Source organism: Branchiostoma belcheri, unplaced genomic scaffold (assembly GCF_001625305.1).
Source record: "Branchiostoma belcheri isolate BF01 breed outbred unplaced genomic scaffold, Haploidv18h27 scaffold71, whole genome shotgun sequence".
NCBI classification, from domain to species: domain Eukaryota; kingdom Metazoa; phylum Chordata; class Leptocardii; order Amphioxiformes; family Branchiostomatidae; genus Branchiostoma; species Branchiostoma belcheri.
The window spans coordinates 111,892-135,286 of record NW_017804365.1 but is presented as its reverse complement, the minus strand read 5'-3'; the positions used below and the strand labels follow the sequence as shown (position 1 = coordinate 135,286).

Here is a 23,395-nt window from a genome sequence, read left to right as displayed (position 1 = left end):
TTCCTAAGGGTACAAGATGGGTGACAAGGTGGGGTTCGAACCCGGGAACTCTTGGTTTCCGAGCTGAAGACGCTACAAGTGTACTAAATAGTGTCAACCCACAGGTAGCCTGGCTGAAGGATGGGGAGGACCTACCACCTGGTAACCACTACGAGGTCGACACTGCCAACTACACCACAGCATTAACACTCAGCAGTCTGGAGTAAGTGCAATAAAAGTCTCCTTTGTAACCTGCAATAAATAGTTATCAGATTGCCGATCTTACGTTTTCTGCCAACAGCTTTATTTATGACGGTGTTTATTTGCTTTAAAGTTTAAACATTAGGTCAGCAAAGCTTGGATGGCTGAGTGGGTAGAGTGATCGCATTGTGTTCAGTAGGTCCAGTGGGTCGTGAGTTCGATCCCCAGCCAAGTCATACCAAAGACATAACTGCTTTCTCTGTGTAGCACTCGAGATCAGCATTTGGAAAAGTGTATGGGCGGAGTTAAACACACACTACTTCCAGTGGACTAGTCCCCTGCTATAGTGATTGCACGACTGTGTGGCCCAAGGGCTACAGAAACAGAGATGAGCGCTGCACTATGCACCATACGTAGGTGCAGGAAGAAAATTTGAAGCTAGTCCTAAGTAGTTTCATGAGATTGGTAAATCAAATCAACTTTATATGATACTTGTAGTTTTCTTAGCTTAGGCACACAACATGAGCAAATGTGCTTTGTCTTTGTCATATTGCATTGTGACATAAGGCCACACCAATTTAATTTGTTGGTTCTCGGATTTTTTCAGAAAAAATATGAAGCGACAGGGCGAAAAAAAATAAAAATAAAAACAGGTCTAGGCATCCTATTATAGGCTTAAATGCTACAAAATGAGCCATGAAGTCAACACAAAAGGCTGGGTTAAAATTTAAACATTGAATTTTGAACTTTTAATCAAACCACTGCAATGATAGATGGGAAAACTGTAACAACTAGGAAGAAAAGGACTTTCCTCAACTGTTGGGGGGCAAAACATGAGCATTTTTCAGTTGATTCAGGACCAGAATCAAATTTTTTTTTTTTGCAAATCAGAAAAAAACGAAGAGGCGAATCCGAGAACCAACAAATTTAATTGGTGTGGCCTAATTATCACAACAATGCTGTGCTCTCAGTTGCGATGCTGATGGACAAACAACACTTTTCTGAGCTGATCATGATTTTATTGTTCTTCCAGTTTCTCTCAGACAACCATAGCAGACAGAGGGTTCTACAGGTGTAAAGCATGGCACAGGGATGTGGTCATCTTCTCAGAGACAGCTCAACTGGTCGTCTTTGGTAATACCGAGTTCTTAAAGTTTGGCTTAATACATGTACATGTAAGTTATTGTACGTTGAAAGTTAGCAGTCTTTTGCAGTGTTGACAGTCAGTATTCTGATTGCCACAGTGTTGTATAAATTGTATCACATTTGGGATTCAAACGTAAGATTACATGTAGCTATCAATTTTCATAGTTGATAAATAGCTTTTATTTGAACAATATTTGCTTCAATGCTATGTTAGAGACTCGATATTCATTTGTGGCTGTTCCACTCAAACATTAATGGGGTGTGGCAACAATTTTGTTAGAGTTGACATTAGAGCTGTGTACCTAAACAAATTTTAGGTACAGGTACAGGTACAGGTACACAGGTTTAGGTACAGGTCCGGACCTGAACCTGTACCTGAACAATTCGAGCAATGTATATGCTCTTCTGAACTCCTGTAATAACAAGAAAAACATTGATATAGGTTTAATTTTTGTTTATGGAGAATGTTCAGATAAAATATAGGTAAAAGTACAGATGTTTTTGTTTTCATGAACACACTGTCCTTACACAGTGACCCATTGTTAACCAGCTATTTACACATTTGAGGTCACAAATAGGCATAAAATTGGTGTGAAATTGTTTAGGTACAGTACCGGTACTGAGGGATTAGGTATTTTGGACCTGTACCTAATCAATTTTTCCGGTACAGTATCGGTACTGCGTACCGGTACACAGCTCTAGTTGACATACATCATTTTTTTCTTTAAATACCCCCTAAAACTTTTTTTTTTGCTTCCCCCCAAAAAAGTATGACTTTGAAATAACCGTGATGACCTCTTGAATGTTTTGCATGGAATATCCTTTTTCTTCGTCACAAGTTGAGTGTGAAAAATGCAAGCTGTAATCTTATCAGCATTGTTGCTGCAGATGCTGACTGTAAGAAACTGCTAGTTCCTTGCAGCTGAATAAAACATTATTTACGCAAGTGATGTTTCTAGGCATTGTCAAGGAAGTTGGCAGGTTTCCAGGTCTCTCTGGAAACTAACCAGCAAAGAATTTACATCCTGTTGGTTGTGGAACAACATCACAGTATAACAAAGCTTACTGTATATTTGGTGTGACGTAAACTATGACAATACAATTTGTGGTGAAGATTTTTGATATGATAAATATTATGCAATCTTGTCCTCTTACTCTTATTTAGAGATACATGTACGTGCCTTTGACTGTTTTGAGCTAAGTTTCTTAGAGTTACAAATTTCTTACCTAAGGTCAAACCTGTACAAGTCACTCATACATTTTTGGTAGTCTCTTATAATAATAATAGTAACTGTAATAGATAATTTTTCCCTTCGACACAAGCAACAAGAACCGAGTATAAAATCTGTCCAGTACATAGATCTGGTTCTGTCAGTCTCTAGAGTGTTTTTTGGCGGTTTTGACTGTATGTCAGTAATGGATTACACAATGCTTCCTGTTTCAGGTCCTCCGACTGTTACCAACCATCCGAGGTCCCTGAATGTGACCCCAAACACCCCCTTCAGTCTACAGTGTGCGGGGGCGGGGCCTCCAGAGCCAGTCACCATCACCTGGTACAAGGATGGAGAGATTGTAGCAGTGGGCCTTCCCTCCCCATCTACATATTCTTTTGCAGGTAAATTTTGCTTCTCTCAGCTATGTTGACAACTTGATTTTGTTACCGATTTGCATATTTTGCACTCAGGGAAAGAGATATCATTCAGTGGAAATTAAAGGTACTGTTATTGAGTTCCTTATGATGTTGGTTTTTTCTTCATTGTATCTGTGTCATTTATATCTTTTCAGGTATAGAAATAAAATACCCCTGTGCTGAATATGGATCATCTATTATCAAAAGGAGGTGTCCTAATGTACTATACCATTATGATACTACTTTTAGGAAGGGATTTTTTAGCCTGTATAATAATTATGATATCACCCATCTTCATGCCAAATAGCATTACTGGTAACATTTCTGTTAAAGTGATATCTAAAATTCTCAGGAGGTTTGGAATCTCTGAATTCTTGAATGTTTTCTTGTTTGTGAGAGTCATTCCTCCCCTCATTGATGACATGTGAATGAATGATGATTAATGGTATGGCCCTATACAGGTGTGACCACCAGGACTAGGATCAGATGTGTCGCTGTGAACAGGAATGGACAAACTCCATCTCAATTCTCAACTGTCAACATTATAGGTAAATATGATGTGCATTTCTTTGTTTAGATGTTATTTGCGTCTCTATATTTTGTATGTGTTATTTTTTTTGTACATGTACATGTATGTCATGTTGTGTTGTGTTTTGAATGTAGATCTAAATGAATCCAAACTCACTATGGTACAATGTACCTTCAAATTACCGGTATTTGAATTCTTCATAGTACAAAATGTATGCCAGAAATGTATAGTTTGTGCCTGATGGCCAATATGCTGTTTTGTGTGCCTCTTTATCTAGTGGCTCCGTCCGTGCCAAGTAGTTTAGCCGTGTCTGACGCCACCTCCACCAGTCTGAGGGTGTCCTGGTACCTCAGTCAGGATGGCTACTCTCCTGTCACGCATGCCATCGTAGAGGTAACTCCTACATTGCTGTTATTATCAGTATATGTAAGAGAAATGGTTGAACAAAGTTGATTCACACTTTAACCAATGTGGGACATGATTGTACACAAATGGTGAACCATCGCTGCTACATAATAGGCATTTAGTTCACAAAATAAATGCTGGACTGTTGGTGAATGTTGCATATTTAAAAACCACTTCTATTGCATACTATTGCAACTATTGCATACTATTTCTAGTATAATTTTACTATTGACAGTCCATTGCATGCGATTTCTTGACAACCCAAACTATTGTCAAACCCGGTGCTTTGTAACAGTCGTTTAGTTTCATATACAAAATCATCCTTTTTGTGATAATGTTTATGTACAGTATTTGTATTGCTTTTGTCTCCCCCTCTAACTCACAGAATTGTGCCTCGTCATTTGAGATACATATAATAACTGTAGTTATTGTCTGTTTCTATAAAATTTGTTTCCCTTTTGATATAGTACAATGTACTTTAACAGCTTCAGAATCTGTTATTTTATTTCAGTTTGCAGAGACCAGTAACAAGGGACCTGATGGTTCTTTGCAATGGAACAGAACAAAAGTAGAAATAACCTCTCCAAACAGTGTTGTGATACACAACTTGAAGCCTTACACATCTTACACCATCCATGTGGCCTTGGAAAATATCGTCGGACAGTCTGGCTGGAGTGACTATGTGGTAGGGAGAACAGCAGAGGGAGTAAGGGCATTAATTTTCAACCTACAATGTAGTCGTAAACAGGTTGTATTTCTGTCACTTTTTATCTTGAAATATAAGTGGCAGTATTTTACATTTTGAGTCTACTTATTATAATCAATATATAGCAGTGTTCTAGCTAGCCTGAAATGTTTTTTATGTCATGTCAATCTTGTTTGACGTAACATCACAATATCGAGCGCAATTCTGGGTGGTTGGGGGCATGCTCCCCTGGGATAATTTTGAAATCTTGACCCTCTGAAGTGATATTTCCTGCAGTTTGAGGGGCAAATCTTGCCGGTAGACTAAGCTTAGTTTAATGCCATCTCTTTCTTTTCCTTTCTTTACATGCTGGTTTTTGGATTGGGCAAAATTTTTGTCTATCATGAGTGGGGAAATTCTGTGAAATGATGGAAAGACAGACGCTGGCTGGAACACTGACTGATACATATTACATAGTTCTCAAGTTTGATTTGTTGCAAGACCTGTAGTTGCACCCCTGAGGGTGACATTTTAACTTGGTTGACTTGTGAAAGCCTCAGAAAGGCAAAGGTCAAGTTTTTCTAGTGGTCTGGAGCTGCTGTAGCAAACAGTTGCCCAGGTTGGCACCATTCCAGGGCTGTGACACAATGGACTGCTAGAAACCATTCTGTAACTGCTTTAAAATTGGTAATAGCAAATTCTCCAATTGCTTGAAACAACAATGCAGGAGGGTCAAGATTACAGCTAGAATTACTTACGTAGTACCTATTTAGATTTACTGTTTATCTATTATTTTGGCATTACTTGGTAAACCATATTTTCTTTTTCTTGAAAGTTTTGGTAGATAGAAGTCATCACAAAGCAACTTTGGACTGCAGTTTCCGACACAAGAAATTTGATGACTGGTACCGAAATTTTGGACTGTAGTTATATCCCAATAAGTAAAAAATTTGATGTCCTTTTTCTTCTGCTGGAAATTTCAGCTCAAACTTGTGTCATAATTTTCTATTGTACTTAGTATGTGCCATTATATAATTAATTCATTCCATTCCATTCTAACAGTTTTTTTTTTGTCAAATCATCACATACTACAATGTATTTGTCTCTCCATTTACTATTGTAGTGCCCAGTGCTGCTCCAGGGTCTGTCCACATCCAGCCGTCAGGTTCTGGAGCTGACATGGAGGTGTCCTGGAGTCACGTGGCCACTGCGGACGTGAACGGAATCTTACAGGGCTACAGGGTGGGCTTCACTGATGCAGCCACAGGCACAGAGGTCAGTCCTGACATCGTGGTGTCAGATGTAACACTCCCCTTATGGATTCTAGTTCAGTCGGTCATCAGAGGCTTTGGGCCGGGAATTTGTCCTCTTCAGGCCACACCAATTCAATTTGTTGGTTCTCAGATTTTTTTAATAAATAGGCTTTACTGGAATAAAAGCAGGATGAAAGCAAACTCTGAGGACCATGTTTCATTCAGTTTTATAAAGTGAATACAGACATGCAAGTTTTGCTTCCTGATCCGCTTTCATGATATCTGCTTACCATTTTTTTTACCTGAAAAATTTGGTGTGACCATAGCCTGGTGGTTTCTTATTAAGGTCCCAATGAGCAAATTAAAGATAAAATGTTATCATAATGTCAAGAATTATCACCAATGATTTCTATTTTATCTTAGCCAAGTAAGAGTCAAATAGACTCAAGCCCAGGTACAAATGTATTTGATGAGAATTTTAAAGCATTATGATTCGCAAGTTTGGTCACAATGGCCTCAGACAACTGGGTCCTGTTTGTGTAGATTAGATGCCCATAGAACAGTGAGGCTCTAAATATCAGAGATTCCCAAACCACCGTGTGTTCCAACGGTTGATAGATGAAACTACATGGCATGATGGCATGATGCCTTAGGCCACAGCAAGTAATTTTTATGGATGACATCAGCATGTGCATTAATTTTTGCCTGATTTTAGAAAAGAAAAGAAGAAATTTTGTTGCCTTCTGACAGTGGTCAACATTCTGAAAATGCGCAAAGATGTCTGTTGCCATGCCGGAAGGTGGATGACAGATAACTAGAAAGAGAGGAAACAAGAAAAGGCTCTGATTTAATGTTTTGTTTCTTACCTTGATGCAGTGATATGTGATGCTGGCTGTGTATTTGTGATGTTCCCACTGGATCAAACCATTTGTACAATGATTGAGTCAAAATTTTAAAATGTAGAAGCCTTGTTTTTTTCAGCCCACCTTGTTTTTTTTTTGCTGCTTGTATTAGATTTGGACTCTGTGGAGGATGTCATCCATAAAATTTACTTGCTGTGGCCTTACTTAGAAGTTCATTGATTGGTGTTTAACTTTACCACCTGATGAAGACCTGCATTTGTGCTAATATTTGTGCAGTCTGGATTGGGTTGGTGGTGTTGATACAGGGTAAGCTCCACAAATAGGCAGACGAAATCATGGAAAGCTACCAAGCACGTAGGAATTCCAAGTGCTTGTGCCGTAATGTGTGCATTTTGAGGCTACGGTAGGACTGAGCTTGCGAGGCAAAACAGGTTTCGATTATTGACCTTAGAAAAAGATAATTGTGTCAAAATCTATACTGGAAGAAAACAGAACACATTGAAATTTTAGCACTCTGTGTCAAACAGTCTCCCGGTATATGGTAGTACTAATAAATTAATTCATCAGCATTAAAAGAAGGATAAAGTTCAATAACCTTTAATGAATGTGATCAGAATTGATTTGATATATCATATTTAATTTGATGCAAAGGCCTGTGATCTGGTGATGTGCAAGGGCCCTTTATACTGTAATCATACATGACTGTAGTTGGCATGTTGACATACATGTATATGTTCAGCCAAACCAATGAATAAGAATGAAAATAAGAATCAAATTCCTTGTACATTTGTATAAATATTCACTTATAAGATATATGCTGCTTCAGTACTTGTCTGTTTTGAACTTAAGTTAAACATTTGAGTTTAGCAGGTCATAAAGCACATTGGCAGAATGTACTGCACCTGCATGAAACTGGGATTTTTCACAGTTTTGTTGGATCTTTGGTCAACATTGAATCAAAATCATTCAAAATCATCTCCAACACCATTTGAAAACTATAGATGAGTGATCATCCTTAGATATGCAAATTCACCCCAGAAGAGGTCCTCTGCCGATCGTGTTATGCCCAATACATTACGTTTTTTCCGTAGTACGATCTGCCAATGTTCTGTACTTGCAAGCAACAGTGTATCTGACATTTGTTGTTCTAGAGGGTGGAGGATGTCAGGTCGTCCAACTCTGTTGTCCTGCGAGGGCTGGACCCTACCACTAACTACAGCGTGCAGGTGTGGGCACGTACCCTGGTGGGGGGTGGGGTCAGGAGCAGTCCCATCATGCTCTATGGTACAGGTAAGCACGGTCTCTTTACAAACATATAATTATATAGTCCATTTTGTGAGCCTTAGGCCAAATTTTATGGATGACATTTATTTGTGTGCACATTGATTTTCGTCTGTTCTAAAAAAAAAGCCTGAAGCTGAAGTCTGGATACCATCTAGACTCCATGGTAGGTGTTTGGGAGCAGTCAAGACCAGAATCGGATTGAATTTGAGTTAAATTTTGACTACCATGACCACCGCTGACCTACTCCTGAACAACAACAAAATCCGTTTTGAAACATTTGGCTGGCACAGCCAACAGTGGCTGACCTCACTGAACCCAGCCAACCATAACTAACCTTACTCCTGATCTACTCCCAAACATGGTTTGGGGGGAGTTTGGCAGTGTTTGGAAGGTTCTATTTGCCTATTTGTGACAGGGACTTCATGCTTTGGTGTCATCTAGGAAAATAGCTTGCCTCACTCAGATGTTTCTTTATGCTGTTAAGTACATTGTATATTATTGGCCAGAATAAGGTTGGTGACCTCTTGATGACTGCATCACTATTAGCGATTGGTTGATGTTCATAGTTCACCAAGCCCCTTCCAAAGCAGTTTTCAGGCAAGAAATATGATTGACTCTCTGGTGATTTTAAGATTCGGTGGCAATCAACAAATTAGACCTTTTAAGCCACCACCACACTGTCAAGATGCTTGACAGTGTGGTGGTGGCTTAAAAGTGATTATAATGTCACAGGCAGGCTCTTGACACTGGGACCCCAGAAAGTGCAAAATGGAACAAAATGGAACGAAAAGAAATATTATAATATATCATATTATATGTATGTAACACAGTGAAGATCAATACAGAAGTGAAATAAATAAATAATCTTTCAATAAGGTTTCATTTCTTGAACTTAGTATTTCGTCCATTTTGTTCCACTTCGCACTCTCTGTACAGCGCCTTAACAGTACTGTGATATTCCACAAAACAAAGTTACTCCTAACCTTGCATTGATAATGTTGAGAACCTCTAACCTTTGACAGTAATTGGCAGGTCTGTGAGGATGGGTTGTTGTAACTAGGGTGTGGCTTGTATAGTTGCCAAGGCAACAGTTTGCTCATGACTTCCGGTGTCAGTGTGATGTTCCTGTGAGCAAACCAGAGACATTCTTAATGCATGAGGGAAGGTCCAGGGTTAGCTATGAGGCTGAGTGTAATGTCTGTACATTGAACTGGGAAAGTCTGCATTAAATATCTGAAGAGTTGAGTCAAGTAACAACTTGAGGCTAACTTTGTTTTCACTCTGTGGACTTTAGGATCTGGAGGTTCTTTCATAGTTGGATATCCAGCAGAAGGTAAGAGACATGTTTAGTTTCAGTTTGTTTGAATGGTGTACATGACATTGTACTCTTATTATGATAGACATTCAGGCTGTGTAAAAATGAAGATTCAGTCTACACAACATGTTTGTGGGTGTGACAGTTTTTTTCTTGTTTCTATAATGTTGAGAAATATCTCTCCTTATGCATAGTCCTTTCCCTGCTACCTTATTAATTCATATTCAACCAGATTATATACATGTGCTGAAAATTATGTATGTTACAGAGTTAAAAGATAACATGGCACAGTTGACTAAATATACATTTTATTATGAAAATAGTCCAAAATCCTGAAACAAATAATTTTAAAGGCATGTAGGCCAAAAGTGTGAATGAAGTCCTATAGCTACATGTATGAGCTTACCTGTACATGTACATGTAAGAGGAAGGAAGGGAATGTATTCAGAGGAAGGGCTTGCGCGGAGTATTGGAGGGGAAAATTGTAGCAGTGGTGACTGGAGAAGAAGAAGAAGACCTGTACATGTATCATGTCTATGACATCCTTGTACCAAATTTCAAGTCATTTCGTTGTACTACCAGGGCACAGGAGCCAAAAATGTACATTTTTGGCCTGATAATGTTGAATGTTTTTACCCCAGACACCTCCCCTATTAACGACATGGCCAGCGGGAACCAGTGGAGTGTGAAGAAGATGGACTTGGTGATCGGAGGGTCCATAGCAGGGGTGATCCTCACCATGGTCGTGTTGACTTACGCCTGCTGTAAGTGTCACAGGAAAAGGAGATCCAGCAAGGACAACAAGAGGTTAGTCATCACAGATAGATTGGTTACTGTAAATCACTTTTAATTTGAGATAATGTATATTCACATCTGTACCACAATTTTATTATTACCACAAACAAATAATTTGCTGACTTATTTCTTTCTTCTGCACCAGCCGCCACTGCAAAAATATAGTTCCACAAACATGACTCATACAATCGTGTACATTAGTACAGTTGAATGTTACTTTGTAACCAATAGTCTAGTAGTTACTGTGTAAATACATTTTGGAAATGTGAAAAAAAAAAGTAATCTGTTGGCATATTGGCATTGGTTTTGATGATATTTGTTGATAATATTAACAAAGTCATTATACATGTATGTATTGTGTAATTGGTGTTGTGTTGTGAAAAGAAATCAGTGTCTATTATTTCATGAGCATTGTTATAATAATTATAATAATTGTTATAATTCTTTCTCCATGAAGAGATCCGGAGACAGCCAGCACTGTTCCCATGATGCAACAGAACACACCCATCAAGTCCAAGGCTGCCAAGAGTTTCTCAAAGAAGCTTGCCGCTGAAGGTTTGGCTCCTGGTGTATTCTTTGTTTTATGTTCAGGGTAGCTCTTCTGTAGATGCGTCAACGAAGGCTAGACATCCAGATGAAGATCAGATATACAAAAAAACAATAGTCCAGTTGCTTGAGTTACAATTTTCTCGTGTATCCTCTGTAGACTAGTGAAGTTTCGAAGTTATACTGTAACAATGTTACAGACTTTATAAAAAGCAAATTTTGTTTACTGGGATTAGAAAAGTGGCAAGCTAAACATTTGCAAAATATAATTCTACCAGGGCACAACCTGAAAAAAAATCTAAACAGATCTACAATGTAATGTCCCCCTGTATAATGCAGTCCTGCGTATCTAACTGTGCATATATATATACCTGGTGTGTGTGTATTGTTGCGTATATGTATTGTGTGTGTATATGTATTGTGTGTGTGTTTTGTGTATGTTGTATGTGTATTGTGTGTGTGCATGCATATGTATTGTGTATATCATCATCATCATCATCATTCATCCTCCGTAGAGGTGGAGCATACAAAGTTAGCTCGCCACAACTGTCTGTCATACATCACTGAGAATATATATTGTGTATATTATGTGTGTGTATTGTGTGTGTACTGTGTGTGTGTGTGTATTGTGTGTGTGTATTGTGTGTGTGTGTGTGCGCGCGCACTAGCTAAAGATATTCTCTGAAATATGCTGAGTGGCAGATATATGTGGTTGATAAAGAATAATGGGGGTTATATTTGATAAACTTTATTGTGTCATTGTGCAGTGTCATCTTTCCGCCTGTCCCCCGCTCTCACAGAGAGTGTGGTGAGCGTGCTGCTCAACAGGGAAAGGTTAGAAGTGGGGAAGGTTGTAGGAGAAGGTGAGTACAATACATTTGTACATGAGAGTTTTGAATCACTTATATTAGGCCACCGCAAGAGTAATTTTTATGGATGACATCAGCATGCGCATTGATTTTCGCATGATTTTGGAGAAAAAAAAATGTTGCCCTCTGACAGTGGTCAACATGCCGAAAATGGACAAAAATGTCTGTTGCCATGCTGGAAGGTGGATGGCAGATAACTATGAAGAGAGGAGACAAGAAAAGGCTCTGATTTTATTTATTAATTAATGTTTTGTTTCTTACTTTGATGCAGTGATATGTGATGCTGGCTGTGTATATGTGATGTTCCCACAAAACCATTTGTACAATGATTGAGTCAAAATTTTAAAAGAAGGAACTTTGTTTTTAGGCCCACCTTATTCTTTTTTGCCCGCTCGCATTAGATTTGCAGTCTGCGGAGGATGATCATCCATAAAATTTACTTGCTGGGGCCTTAGTTACAAACATGTATATAGTGGCATTGAATGGCCAAGGTGTTAGGCTAGCAGACACGAAATTGAGAGGTCATCGGTTTTATCCCTGGCATCCCTGGCTAGACTTGTGTCCTTGGAAAAGGCATTTTACACGACTTTCCTCATTCCACCCATAAAATGGGTACCTGACTTCAGTTTTGGAGGTAAAAAGGCTGTGGAAGGAGAGGGATTGGCTTACCCTTCTAATACCATGCCCTTGACACTGTAGATTAACAACCTATTGCCCCTATATATGGCCTCAGAAGGCTATGGGACTACATCTACCCTTTCGCACCTTCTACAGTTATGTAATACTTCTAGTAATTTCCATTTGATTGTCACATGTAGTTCTTTTTAATAATGATGTAGACATATTGAGTTTCAGGCAGGCAAAGGTCAAACACAGGTCACAGACTGCTTTTTAATATCTTTAAAATATATCGTTTCACACTTCAGTTAGATTAAATTTATCTCAGAAACCCACACAAATCTTTACTGAAGATGCAAATAAAGATTGACAAGATTTTTTTTAGGTGTATTCTAACAGAGCTACTTGTCTTTTCTCCATCCAAGCATTTCCTTGGGACATCGTAACACTTGTAAGTCTACTGGTACAGAGGGACCCATGCTATCTTCTATCCATGCTCTGTATGCCATGTTTCCACACATCCCACCCCTTTAACCTTATTATTAATTATCCCTGCTGCCTAACCCAGTAACCAATGGAGTATTGGTAGCCAAATGCTACTAAATGTTATTCAAACAGATTGCAGCTATAATACAGCTTAGTGTAATTTTTGGTTTACACACCTCACGTTGGAATAAGTTATGCGTATTTACTACACAAGTACAGTATTTAGTAGTTTGTCCAATGTTTGTTTGTACTTTGGAACAATATGTACATTTTGTTGAGTGATTATTTACTATAGTAGGACATCCTTACATGTTTTGCCATGCCCCTAACCAAATAATAACCCTTGACAAGATATACAAAATGTAGACATGAGTCAGAAGAAGTACAATGTACACATCAAGACTTTGCCCTCAACGAACACGTCGTGTATTTCTTACAGGTGAGTTTGGGTGTGTGACAGAAGCCAAACTGAGACTGGAGGGAAACAGGTACATGACTGTGGCTGTCAAGACAATGAAGAGTAAGTCATACTGATTAAAGACCAGATTACTCAACAATGTTTTGATAACATCTTTCTTGTAATAAGAAAGAAGAAGAAAGGTCTCCCGTGCCTTTGTGCAGAGCGTAGGGTGGTGCCCATATCCATTTCTGTAGCCCTCGGGCGACACACAGTTGTGCAATGCACTACAGCAGGGGACTAGTCTGCTGGTAGTGCTGTGCGTTTGACCTTCCCACACTCTTTCTCATATGTGCTGAGTGCTAAGCAGAGAAAGAAGTGTGTACCAGTCTTTGGTATGTCCCGGCCGGGGTTTGAACTCACAACCTCCCAGTTACAAAGCGGGCACTCTACCAATTGAGCTATTGCACCGGTATTATGCTGTTGGTCTGTAAATGGCTGACATTTTATTTTCCATGTCCATGATTGTCCTCTCAGGTAGAAGCAGTAAACAGGAGGTAGAGGCCTTTGTCACAGAAGCTCTGAGGATGAAGGATTTCCACCATCCCAACATCATGAGTCTGATTGGTAGGATATTTTTTCTTCTACAAATGTATGAGATTATTTCAGGCTGGGCCAATCTTTGCTTTCTTTGATCTTATCAAAACATTTTTAAGGTGGATAATTGATTTTTAAAAATTCAGGATAATTAATTTTAAGTTGGATAACTGATTTTTTTTAAAATGGGGGAAATCAATGCCTTCAAGTGCCATTGTACATTGTAGCTACATGTAGTTACCGTAAGAAGGAAAACTAGCATTCTTGTGTAACAAGGTTCTCTATTCAACAACCAGTGCATTTTTACATCCGACGTTTCAGTGCCTTTCTGTCACCTTCTTTATACATTGTACACAATAACTGGTTGTGATACATACTACAGCTACATTTCGATGTAAAAACCCACTGGTAGTTGAATAAAGAACCTTGTTATATGCCTGTAGAGTCTTGTGAACCCTATGAAGTTTTTCACGGATGTAACCATTCTTTTTAATTATTGACATCCACCCAGGTTTAATCATGGAACCTCCTGAGACAAGATTTTTGCCAGTGAAGGCCATGGTGGTGCTGCCCTTCATGAAGCATGGTGACCTTCACACCTTCCTCCTGCGCTCCAGACTCGCAGACAAACCTAAGGTATGTCCAGACTGTGCATGATGTACAAAATAACTGATAAGTCTGTTGGACATACCAACCACCAAGTATCTGATACCAGCCCAGAAAAGAACAAAAAACAGTCATACCTTCAAGAATTCAGTTGTTCAAAAACTAATGTGTGCAAAGATTGAGTATAACAACAGGTCGTTCGGTGTCAAATACTTGTACATGTGTAGCTAGCTGCCGCCATGTTGCATGCCTGCAAAGCTGGCCTGTTACACCAAAGTGTTTTTTAAGTTAAACTTAAAAGACATTCAAAATGTTAAAAGTTTAGACTTACAACATGTACATGTAACTTCTTTAAAAATGTCACATCATTACAATGTATAACTAAAGGTCTTTTGTCTTTTTTTTTACCAGTTTGTGCCAATCCAGACCTTACTGAAGTTCTCCGTGGACATTGCCAAAGGCATGGAGTACCTGGGACAGATGGAGTTCTTACACAGAGACCTGGCTGCAAGAAACTGCATGTAAGTCAAGGTTTTAGTCTGTTCATTTGTAGCTAAAGCCCCAGTCACAACCCGCCATGCGTGCTTTTTGTCAGTAAGTTTTATTGGGAGGCTACGTCTGGTATGTTTTTCTAAAAATGTGGGGAAGGAGTGGCGTCTATGCACGTCACTCGCACGGTTGCGCAAGTTGTAAGAGTGTGGTCTGCACGCCGCATCGTTGCGCAAGTGGTGAGTTGTACGTGCTTACAACGTACGATCTCTGTGCGATTGCAACTTTACCGTAAGGAGGCCATACTCACATGTGCATCTTACGTACGGTACGTACGGGGCACGCGCATTGCCCGTACTTGCACGTATGGGCGGTGAATCCGCAGACCACACGCAGAAAAAGTTTTACATGCACTTAAAGTTCTACGGCGTGTCTGCGTGCTCCCAATCAATCATTCTACATGTATATGAGATTGCTAAAATTGTAAATTATGTAACTTGCCACCAGGTTGGATGAGCAGCTTGTCGTGAAGGTTGCAGACTTTGGCCTGTCCAGAAAGATCTACTGTGAGAACTACTACAGACAGGGCAGCATGGTCAAGGTGCCGGTCAAGTGGCTGGCCATGGAGAGTCTGGCCGACAGGGTGTACACCACACAGAGTGATGTGGTGAGTAGAACGGTCAAACCTGCCTAATAGTATTCACTCCAATTCTATCGTGGCCCGGAACCCATAGATCCTGGGTTTGATTCCCAACCTACATGCCCCAATGTTGTGCCCTTGGGAAAGGCACTAAACACAACTTTCTTCACTTCACTTACTAATAGGTGAAAATGAATACCTAGCTTCGGTTGTCAATCTTTTTTTTAATTCGCACGCTCGCGTCAGTTTTGGGGTTCCCATAGGATGTCATCCATGTAATCAAATCAACATGGCCTAAGGTTGCTTAGGCATTGTTAAATGACCAACCTCACCAATCCTGTCTTCAGTGGTCGTTTGGTGTGACCCTGTGGGAGATCATCACACGAGGAGCCACCCCCTACCCAGGCGTGGCGAACCACGAGGTGTACGACCTTCTACTCAAGGGCATGAGACTACAGAAGCCTAGGGACTGCTCCGACCAGCTGTAAGTACAAGACATGATTGTACAAATGTAGAACTTGTGCTCTGTTTTCAAGATTTTACTGGATTAACTGAATCAGATGTCAAATGGCCAAGTGGTTAGGCTAGCAAACATGAGATCGAGTGGTCACTGGTTCGATCCCAGGTTAGACGTTGTTTCCTTGGGAAAGTAACTTTCCTCACTTCACACAACTTTCCTCAATCCACCCAGGTGTGAAATGGGTACCTGACTTCAGTTTGGGAGATACAAGGTAGTGGAAGGAGAGGGATGGGCTCCACCTTTCAATACAGTGCCCTATATATATAATATATAGCTAGACCCATTGCCCTAACAGCCTTAAAAAAGGTTATACTTCATTTTAATGGATTAAGTTAGATTCTTTTGTTATTAACTAAAGATGGTACATGGACTTATTTGTTCATAACTCTAAATCAAAGAACTTACAAATGTAGGCCCGATAAGAAAAATGTCAAGGAAAAATGTCGTAGGATGGCCTTCTTACATGTACGTAAAACATTATCATGAGTTGTGCTGAATGTCACTATCTCTACAGGTACCAGATCATGTACAGTTGTTGGAGGCTCAACCCAAAACACCGTCCGAGTTTTAACTTCCTGGTCAGGAGGCTGCACACCATGTTGAGCGCCATGCCGCCGCCCCCGTCCATCGATAACTCCTTCTACGAGAACACCAGTAACGTCATCAAACTCACCGACTCCGAGGCCTGCTTCCAAGACACAGAGTGCTAGCAGTCGGCCTGGATGACACTGATGTACAAAATAGCTACTCAAAAGTAATAAACTTGCCACATGCTATCATGATCATTATGGTACATGTACCTGTTTGGCTCAGGGCTCGAGCCAGCACCAGTTTTTCCGTCAATGAGGCCATGTCGATTTGATTATAATGATGACATCTGCACACGCATGAATTTTTGGCCATTTCCAAAAAAAAAAAGTTTCAACCATAGTGTAAATCGTACAAAACAGTTGTAAAATGAGCTAATATGTACCATAAGTTGCAAAAAAGAATATTCAAAAAACGATACCAATGTCATCAAATGCCAAAATCATGCCAAATGTCCCCCCAAAATTACAAAAATGTAAAGAAATAAATTTGAAGAGTTTGTAGATTATTTTCCAAACCATTTGTGTCATTTGTTCAACCTTCATGACCACGTAGATTTCATAATGAAAGCTTTATTATGCAAAACTTTTTTTTATTCGCACGCACGCATCAGTTTTGGGGTTCCCAGAGGATGTCATCCATATAATCAAATCAACATGGCCTTATCAGAAATATGTGGCGTATGACGGAAAATTTTTTAAACCAATCCGTCAACCTTGAGGGACAAAATCAACAAAAATGTTGGGGAAAAAATATATAATAAATACATCCAAAGGGTCAGCAACAATCACTCTCAACCCATGATTTGCCTCTCAAAATGTTGAAAATTGCATTTTTGAATGCTTGATAATCCAAAAAATTCCTAGGGGGAGCATGCCTCCACTATAGATTGCGAGTGCCTTTGGCGCTCCAACACCCACATCCGATCATGATCATGGGCTGACGGAACAAAATTTCAAGCTGGCTAGAGCCCTGGTTTGGCACCAAATTTGTATTGGCTAGTGGGTTAATATACAGTTTTGATGAAGGGCTTAGCCAAGATGACAGGAGTGCCAAATTGTCTGTCAGTGGTTGCAAAGAAATATACATGTATTCAGTGAAAAGGAGCTTGGAAGTTATCTTTGATGGAAATAGTTGTTAAAGAAAAGAAAGATATAGTTTAAGTCAGAGTACATGCTTTAGGGAAGAAATGTCTCGAAATATTTGTAAAATTCATTTCACCTGAGAGAAAAATTAAAAGGCACCTTAAGGGTTACAGTGTAATTAAAATAACAGTACCGGTAATTGCCATACTTGTAACATCCAAGGAGCTAACATATACTGCCAGATATAAGATGTAATACTCCTGTTGCAGTTTTTGTTTTTTTATTCATCCTAGGATTATTGAAAATGTTGTTCCAGATAGAGTGCAGTAATTTTTATATATGTGTCAAACTGTCAGAAATACATGTAAGCCATGATGCTCTGAAGTGATGAGGGTAGGTTGGTGTTAGTGTGGGCTTGTGCAGTGTTTTTTTAAACATCATTTAAAAATGATTGCCTAGTAATACACATTGCCTTCTTGTGGGTGACTGGAACATGATTTAGCTATAAGTACATGTATTTGTAGTCTAGGGCCCTTTTCCCACTAGGATAAAACTGTACGGATAAAGTCAAATAGATTGTTGACCAGTTTCCAACCTGTTCAGCTTGATGTGGACAATTGTATCCTAGTGGGAAAAGGGCCTCGGTTAGTCAGTCACACATGTTGCATTGTAATGAAAATACAATGAAATGTGTGGATATGAAATTCAATGTACAAAAGTATGTAAGTAGAGAGATGAATATATTAAATTTTTGTAATGAGGCATTGCTTTGCAAATGCTGCTATATGAGATAGGACACTTAATTTTTAATATGTAGATGCAAAGGTACTGGACTTGGTATACCCTCCTATAATCACATACATGTACCTTTATGACTTAAAAATTTTATTTAACTTAGAACTTCGGACTTCAAATCCTTTGTATATATTTGTACATTTGCATATAGAATTTGCAGCATTATGGTGAGCCCGGACATGAATGTTTCTTGTATTTGAAGAAGCTTCTAGTATGCTTTCCTTACTTTTACCAATATCAACTGGTAGATGGTACTTTATTTATATGTATTCCAATTCCATGTAAGGTCACACCAATTTAATTTCTTGGTTAACGCATTCGCCCGCTTCATTTTTTTCTGATTTGCAAAAAAAAAAAAAAAAATTCAGACTCAACTGCAAAATGCTCATATTTCACCCTGAACAGTTGAAAACAGTCCTTTCCTTCCTAGTTGTTACAGTTAATCCATCTTTCAATGCAGTGGTATCATAAAAGTTCTAAATTCATTGTTTAAATTTTGAACCAGCCTGGTGTGTTGAATTCATGGCTCCTATAGTACCATTTTGGGCCATAATAGGATGCCTAGGCCTGTTTTTTATTTTTATTTTTTTTCGCCCACCCGCTCCATTATTTTTCTAGAAAAATGGTGTGGCCTAATGTATTGTTATCTGCATGCATGACTAGTGATGCATACCGGTTTGCTGGACTTGGATCCGGACTTGTAAGAATGTTTAGGTTCAAGTCCAAAAAAACCTAAAAGTCAAGAACTGAGTCCGGACTTATTACCATAAAAGACCATTTCACATACCCCTTTTCTTTCCAAACCACATAAAACCTTCCGTAGATTGCAAAATCTTTGCTGCAAAATGAAGAATACTAGACTGTACATTGCCATCAGGCATCGTCAGGTACCGGCCTCCATGTTATGTGGCTAAAGTTTCACCCAGACAACATTGCAAGGTTGCCAACATGCAATTTTGTATATGCCATGTCCGGAACTGAACCTAAACCTCTGGACTTGAATCCAGACCTGAACCTAAAATTGGGTTTAGGTATGCATCACTATGCATGACAGTGTACTCTTGTTAGTATGTACAGTTGTATCATTGTAGTTGTTTGTGTTCTTCTTTACATGTTACACATGTTCACTTCAGTTTTGTAGTTTACTTGAGTCTATACTAGAAACGTTTACATATTAAGGTCATGCATGTTACACTATCTCAATTCTTGTCATACTTGTCATACAAAAAGCTGCCATAATACATGTACCTTACCCTACCCAATTCATGTTTCTAATATCAGCAGTCAGTATTTCAAAGCAACAAAAAAAACAATGTTGTAAAACAAATTGCAACTGTGTGAAAACTTGCCAATACTATATATAAGACACATGTAAATACTTTCTGTTATTAAAACTTCGTTTCTGAGCAAGGTTTTCACTGAGTCTCATAAACTTACTAGTTTTGACTCTTTCGCTTACTAGTAACTGTATATAATGTAATATTATTCCTGATTTTGTCACGGTACTATTAAAAATAATAATGTTCACAGTTTTCATGGTCACTTTTGTACCTTGAACATAATATCCTTACTGTTAGTGTTACCAATCTTGTATTTCACCCACTCTCATCCCCACCATGAAGATTTAAGTTCAGTGAACATGTCTATTTTCCTCAGACCATGAAATTTTGTTAGTACCGTGAAGACAGAGAGAATTACTCTTACTACTAAATCATCTGCCCTTAGCTGGAGGTTTGTATGGGGAAGTGGTGTGATCTTCCATGTCCATACGGTCATGTCCCTCTCTGAAACAGGAACAGGAAACAAAAATGAATGTTTGAATAACAAGAAGCTGCCAATACAGCAAATCTGTATAGCTGATAGTGATATAACTGCCCTTGGACGTATACATAACACACCAGCTTCACAAACACATGGCATGACATACAGCACCTGGTAATACCGGTATGTACACATAAATCATACTGAATGACTTGTCACATCTCTCCTTTGCACATCTAGCTGCAAGTGTTGTAGATACAATGTATCCAGCTATAGATACATATACATGACAATTTCCACTCTACAATAGGCCTAGGAAAGAAATCCTTAGTTGATAACTCTGATATTTGAAGGCTTGACTACATTCTTGCTCTTTTTTGAACTGGTAATAGAGTTGGTAGTTTATTTGTCATTTTGCACATAATTTCTTTTGTCCCCGAAGTGTCATCCAATGTAGTTTGTTAGTCTGTGTTGATAGCATACCTGTAGCACCTCCTACAGTACAGGTCCTCATCACAGCCGTGACATGTCAGGACGGCGTCCTGGTTACAGATGCAGCACCAGGGCAGCTCCTCATCACTGTCTGACTCGTCAGCAACAAACTGTCAACAACAGTTTACAGTCAGGACTTAAACTACTTTTTTCTGCATAGATGTACATTGTACCTCCACTGGTGCCAGGTGACAAGTTGAAAATTACCTGCACCAGACAAATTTTTTAACCTGTACCACTCAAACTTTGAGAAGTACATGTATGGATCATGCTAAAAACTGTTCAGAAACCTTTGTCGTTATTTCTAATTACTAGATATTTGAGTTGATTCAGAACCAGAATCTTTTCTTTTTTTCTTTGCAAATCAGGAAAAAATGAAGAGGCGATTCCGAGGACCAACAAATCAAATTGGTGTGGCCTCACTGTTTGAATCACAAACCATCCTGGTATGTTGACGTCATGGCTCCTACCATATAGCACTTGAGGCTATTATAGAATGCTTAGGCCTGCATTTTTGCCTTATGAGTATTTTTTCTACAAAAATTATGTTTCACTTCAATTTATACAAGTTTTGCTTCAGTCTATACTTTTACTTCTTTCAGTGGTTAATCATTTTGTGGAGGTCAAGATTAATAAATTAATGAAGACCTTTATGTTTTAAAATTTGCATGACTGGCTTAATCAAATGTCACATATTTACATACACCCATTCAGTTTAATAGATTAGAAAGTTTATTGCAAATACTTGCCCGAGGGCTAATTGCAGTTACAAACAACATAGAAAGAAAATACAGTGGTATGTGACTATATCTATATCTACTTCTAAGGCCACACCAATTTATTTTCTTGGTTAACGGATTTTTGTAGAAAAAAAATGGAGCGGGCGGGCGAAAAAAAAATAAAAATAAAAATTTGATGCTACCTGCCATACAGCCATGTAGTGTGAAATCCAGACTGCTTATTAAGTTACGAAAATACTGGGAAAGAAACAAAAGACAAGAGAGGATGTACCGTATTGTGTTTTATTTGCTATCCACACCATTAGGTTGATAATCTTTTTCGTACACGAGCAAAATGCAGAAAACAAGTTTTAGCATGTTACTTCCAAGTTCCACCATCATCATATGTACTCGAAAACATGACACGAATGTTAACTCTCACAAGCAATTTTAACTTTAAAGGGGACAAAATTTATTCAATTTTACATGTACTGTACCTAGATTCTGCCTTGATCCAAAGTTCCAGCTTTCTCAAACAATTTAAGCTTCCGCCACAAATTTTGTCCGCCATGAGGCTCCCCAGAACAAAACAAATGACTGAGCCAACATGGTTCCAGAACATCGCATCTGATTGGTCAGAAAGTAAAACAATCCACGATTGGCTACTTTACGTCATGTGACTATGTGTGCAGGAGCGCCTCTAGCGACATTTGTATCAACTGCAGCAATTTCATTGAGGTCTCCCTGTTCAGGGTTTTACCGGCCTGTGGGGTCTAAACTATGACGTTTTTACCTTCGCCAAGAAGGTTATGTTTTCAGGGGCGTTCGTGTATGTGTGTGTGTGTGTGTGTGTCTGTCTGTCAACACGATAACTTGAGAAGGCCTTGATGGATTGTCTTGATACTTGGTAGATGGGTAGGTCTTAATGAGACCTCAAAATGATTAGATTTTGGACCCCCTAGCGGCTTGTTATGGTACTGCAGCTGAACTTCCGGTTTTGATATCTCAAGATCCAGACATGCTGTGGTGATGAAATTTGGATGGTAGGTAGCTCTTGTGCTGGGGAAGAAGTGACGTGAGTTTAGGCCCCTTAGCGGCTTGCTCTAAAACTGCAGGGGGGTTTAAAGGACAAATGTTTAAAAGAGGATAACTCAAGAACCGATTGATGGATCATCATGATTTTTGGTATGTAGGTAGCTTAAGTGATGCTTGACATAATGATATTACAATTATGCGAATATTGATGTAATTTGCATAATTAATGAGGAAATTCTATAAATCAGCTGCATTCCATGATAGGAAGTTCAAGCTTGTAACATATGTTATTAAGAACGAGAGAAACGCAGGCAAATATTGATTATGCAAATGAAGACTTAATTTGCATAATTAATGAGAAAATGTTATAATTGCGTAGTGGTAACTGCCTGGAATTTCATACTTGGGGTGTTTGAAAGTTAAGTGAAGGTGAACATAATTAAACATAACGTATTCAAATTAGGACCACATTTGCATAATTTATGAGAAAATGGCATTCTTTGTTAAGATAAGACTGTCTTTTGGTGGAGAATATGATCAACAGACTGATATAATTCATGCAATTGAGGATCCTATTTGCATAATCAGGCTGATTAGTATATTTCTTATTCATAAAGGCTAACATCATTTGGCGAAGGTATGAGATCGTGGAACTCTAGTTTATTTTTATTTTCATTCGGCAAAAAAAAGCAAGCGGCGAATCCGTTAACCAAGGAAATAAATTGGTGTGGCCTAACATTATACTATATTCTACAACATGACTAGTTAATTCAATCAACTGGCATGTACACAGGAATAGCGAACATGAAATTTGTTGAAAGTTATATTTAAAATGCAATAAAAGAACTACTAAGAGCTCTCGACATTAAGAATAAGATTAAAAGCATAACATATATCTCTTAAAACATTAAGTTTAACTTATCAGAATATGAAGCAGTCTTGATCAGATCATTATCAACTTAATCACTCTAGGAAAGAATGACAGACATCTAATATACACTCACGTCTTCTAGCCAGTTTCTGTCTCTATCATTTGACAAAATTTTGCCACTCATCAAGACAAAAAA

General features: G+C 38.7%; 2 protein-coding genes across 2 annotated transcripts in view; one reads left to right on the top strand and one right to left on the bottom strand.

The window, feature by feature from the left end:
* The window catches only part of LOC109484917 (tyrosine-protein kinase Mer-like), a 22,694-nt gene extending 4,005 nt beyond the window's left edge, over positions 1–18,689 (top strand). Inside the window, exons 6-21 of the mRNA XM_019788266.1 lie at positions 3,418–3,504; positions 3,763–3,878; positions 4,402–4,595; positions 5,697–5,850; positions 7,843–7,981; positions 9,270–9,308; positions 9,932–10,097; positions 10,543–10,640; positions 11,399–11,494; positions 13,044–13,124; positions 13,539–13,628; positions 14,110–14,234; positions 14,616–14,725; positions 15,201–15,360; positions 15,681–15,817; positions 16,368–18,689. Of these exons, the coding sequence (XP_019643825.1) occupies positions 3,418–3,504; positions 3,763–3,878; positions 4,402–4,595; positions 5,697–5,850; positions 7,843–7,981; positions 9,270–9,308; positions 9,932–10,097; positions 10,543–10,640; positions 11,399–11,494; positions 13,044–13,124; positions 13,539–13,628; positions 14,110–14,234; positions 14,616–14,725; positions 15,201–15,360; positions 15,681–15,817; positions 16,368–16,563 (1,988 nt within the window). The 3' untranslated portion in view covers positions 16,564–18,689. The remainder of the gene's footprint in view (positions 1–3,417; positions 3,505–3,762; positions 3,879–4,401; positions 4,596–5,696; positions 5,851–7,842; positions 7,982–9,269; positions 9,309–9,931; positions 10,098–10,542; positions 10,641–11,398; positions 11,495–13,043; positions 13,125–13,538; positions 13,629–14,109; positions 14,235–14,615; positions 14,726–15,200; positions 15,361–15,680; positions 15,818–16,367) is intronic.
* Positions 18,690–19,530: 841 nt separating this feature from the next.
* LOC109484924 (abscission/NoCut checkpoint regulator-like) overlaps positions 19,531–23,395 on the bottom strand; it is a 19,743-nt gene continuing 15,878 nt past the window's right edge. Inside the window, exons 11-12 of the mRNA XM_019788281.1 lie at positions 20,566–20,684; positions 19,531–20,105 (exon numbers count right to left, since the gene is read on the bottom strand). Coding sequence (XP_019643840.1) covers positions 20,033–20,105; positions 20,566–20,684 — 192 coding nt within the window. The 3' untranslated portion in view covers positions 19,531–20,032. The remainder of the gene's footprint in view (positions 20,106–20,565; positions 20,685–23,395) is intronic.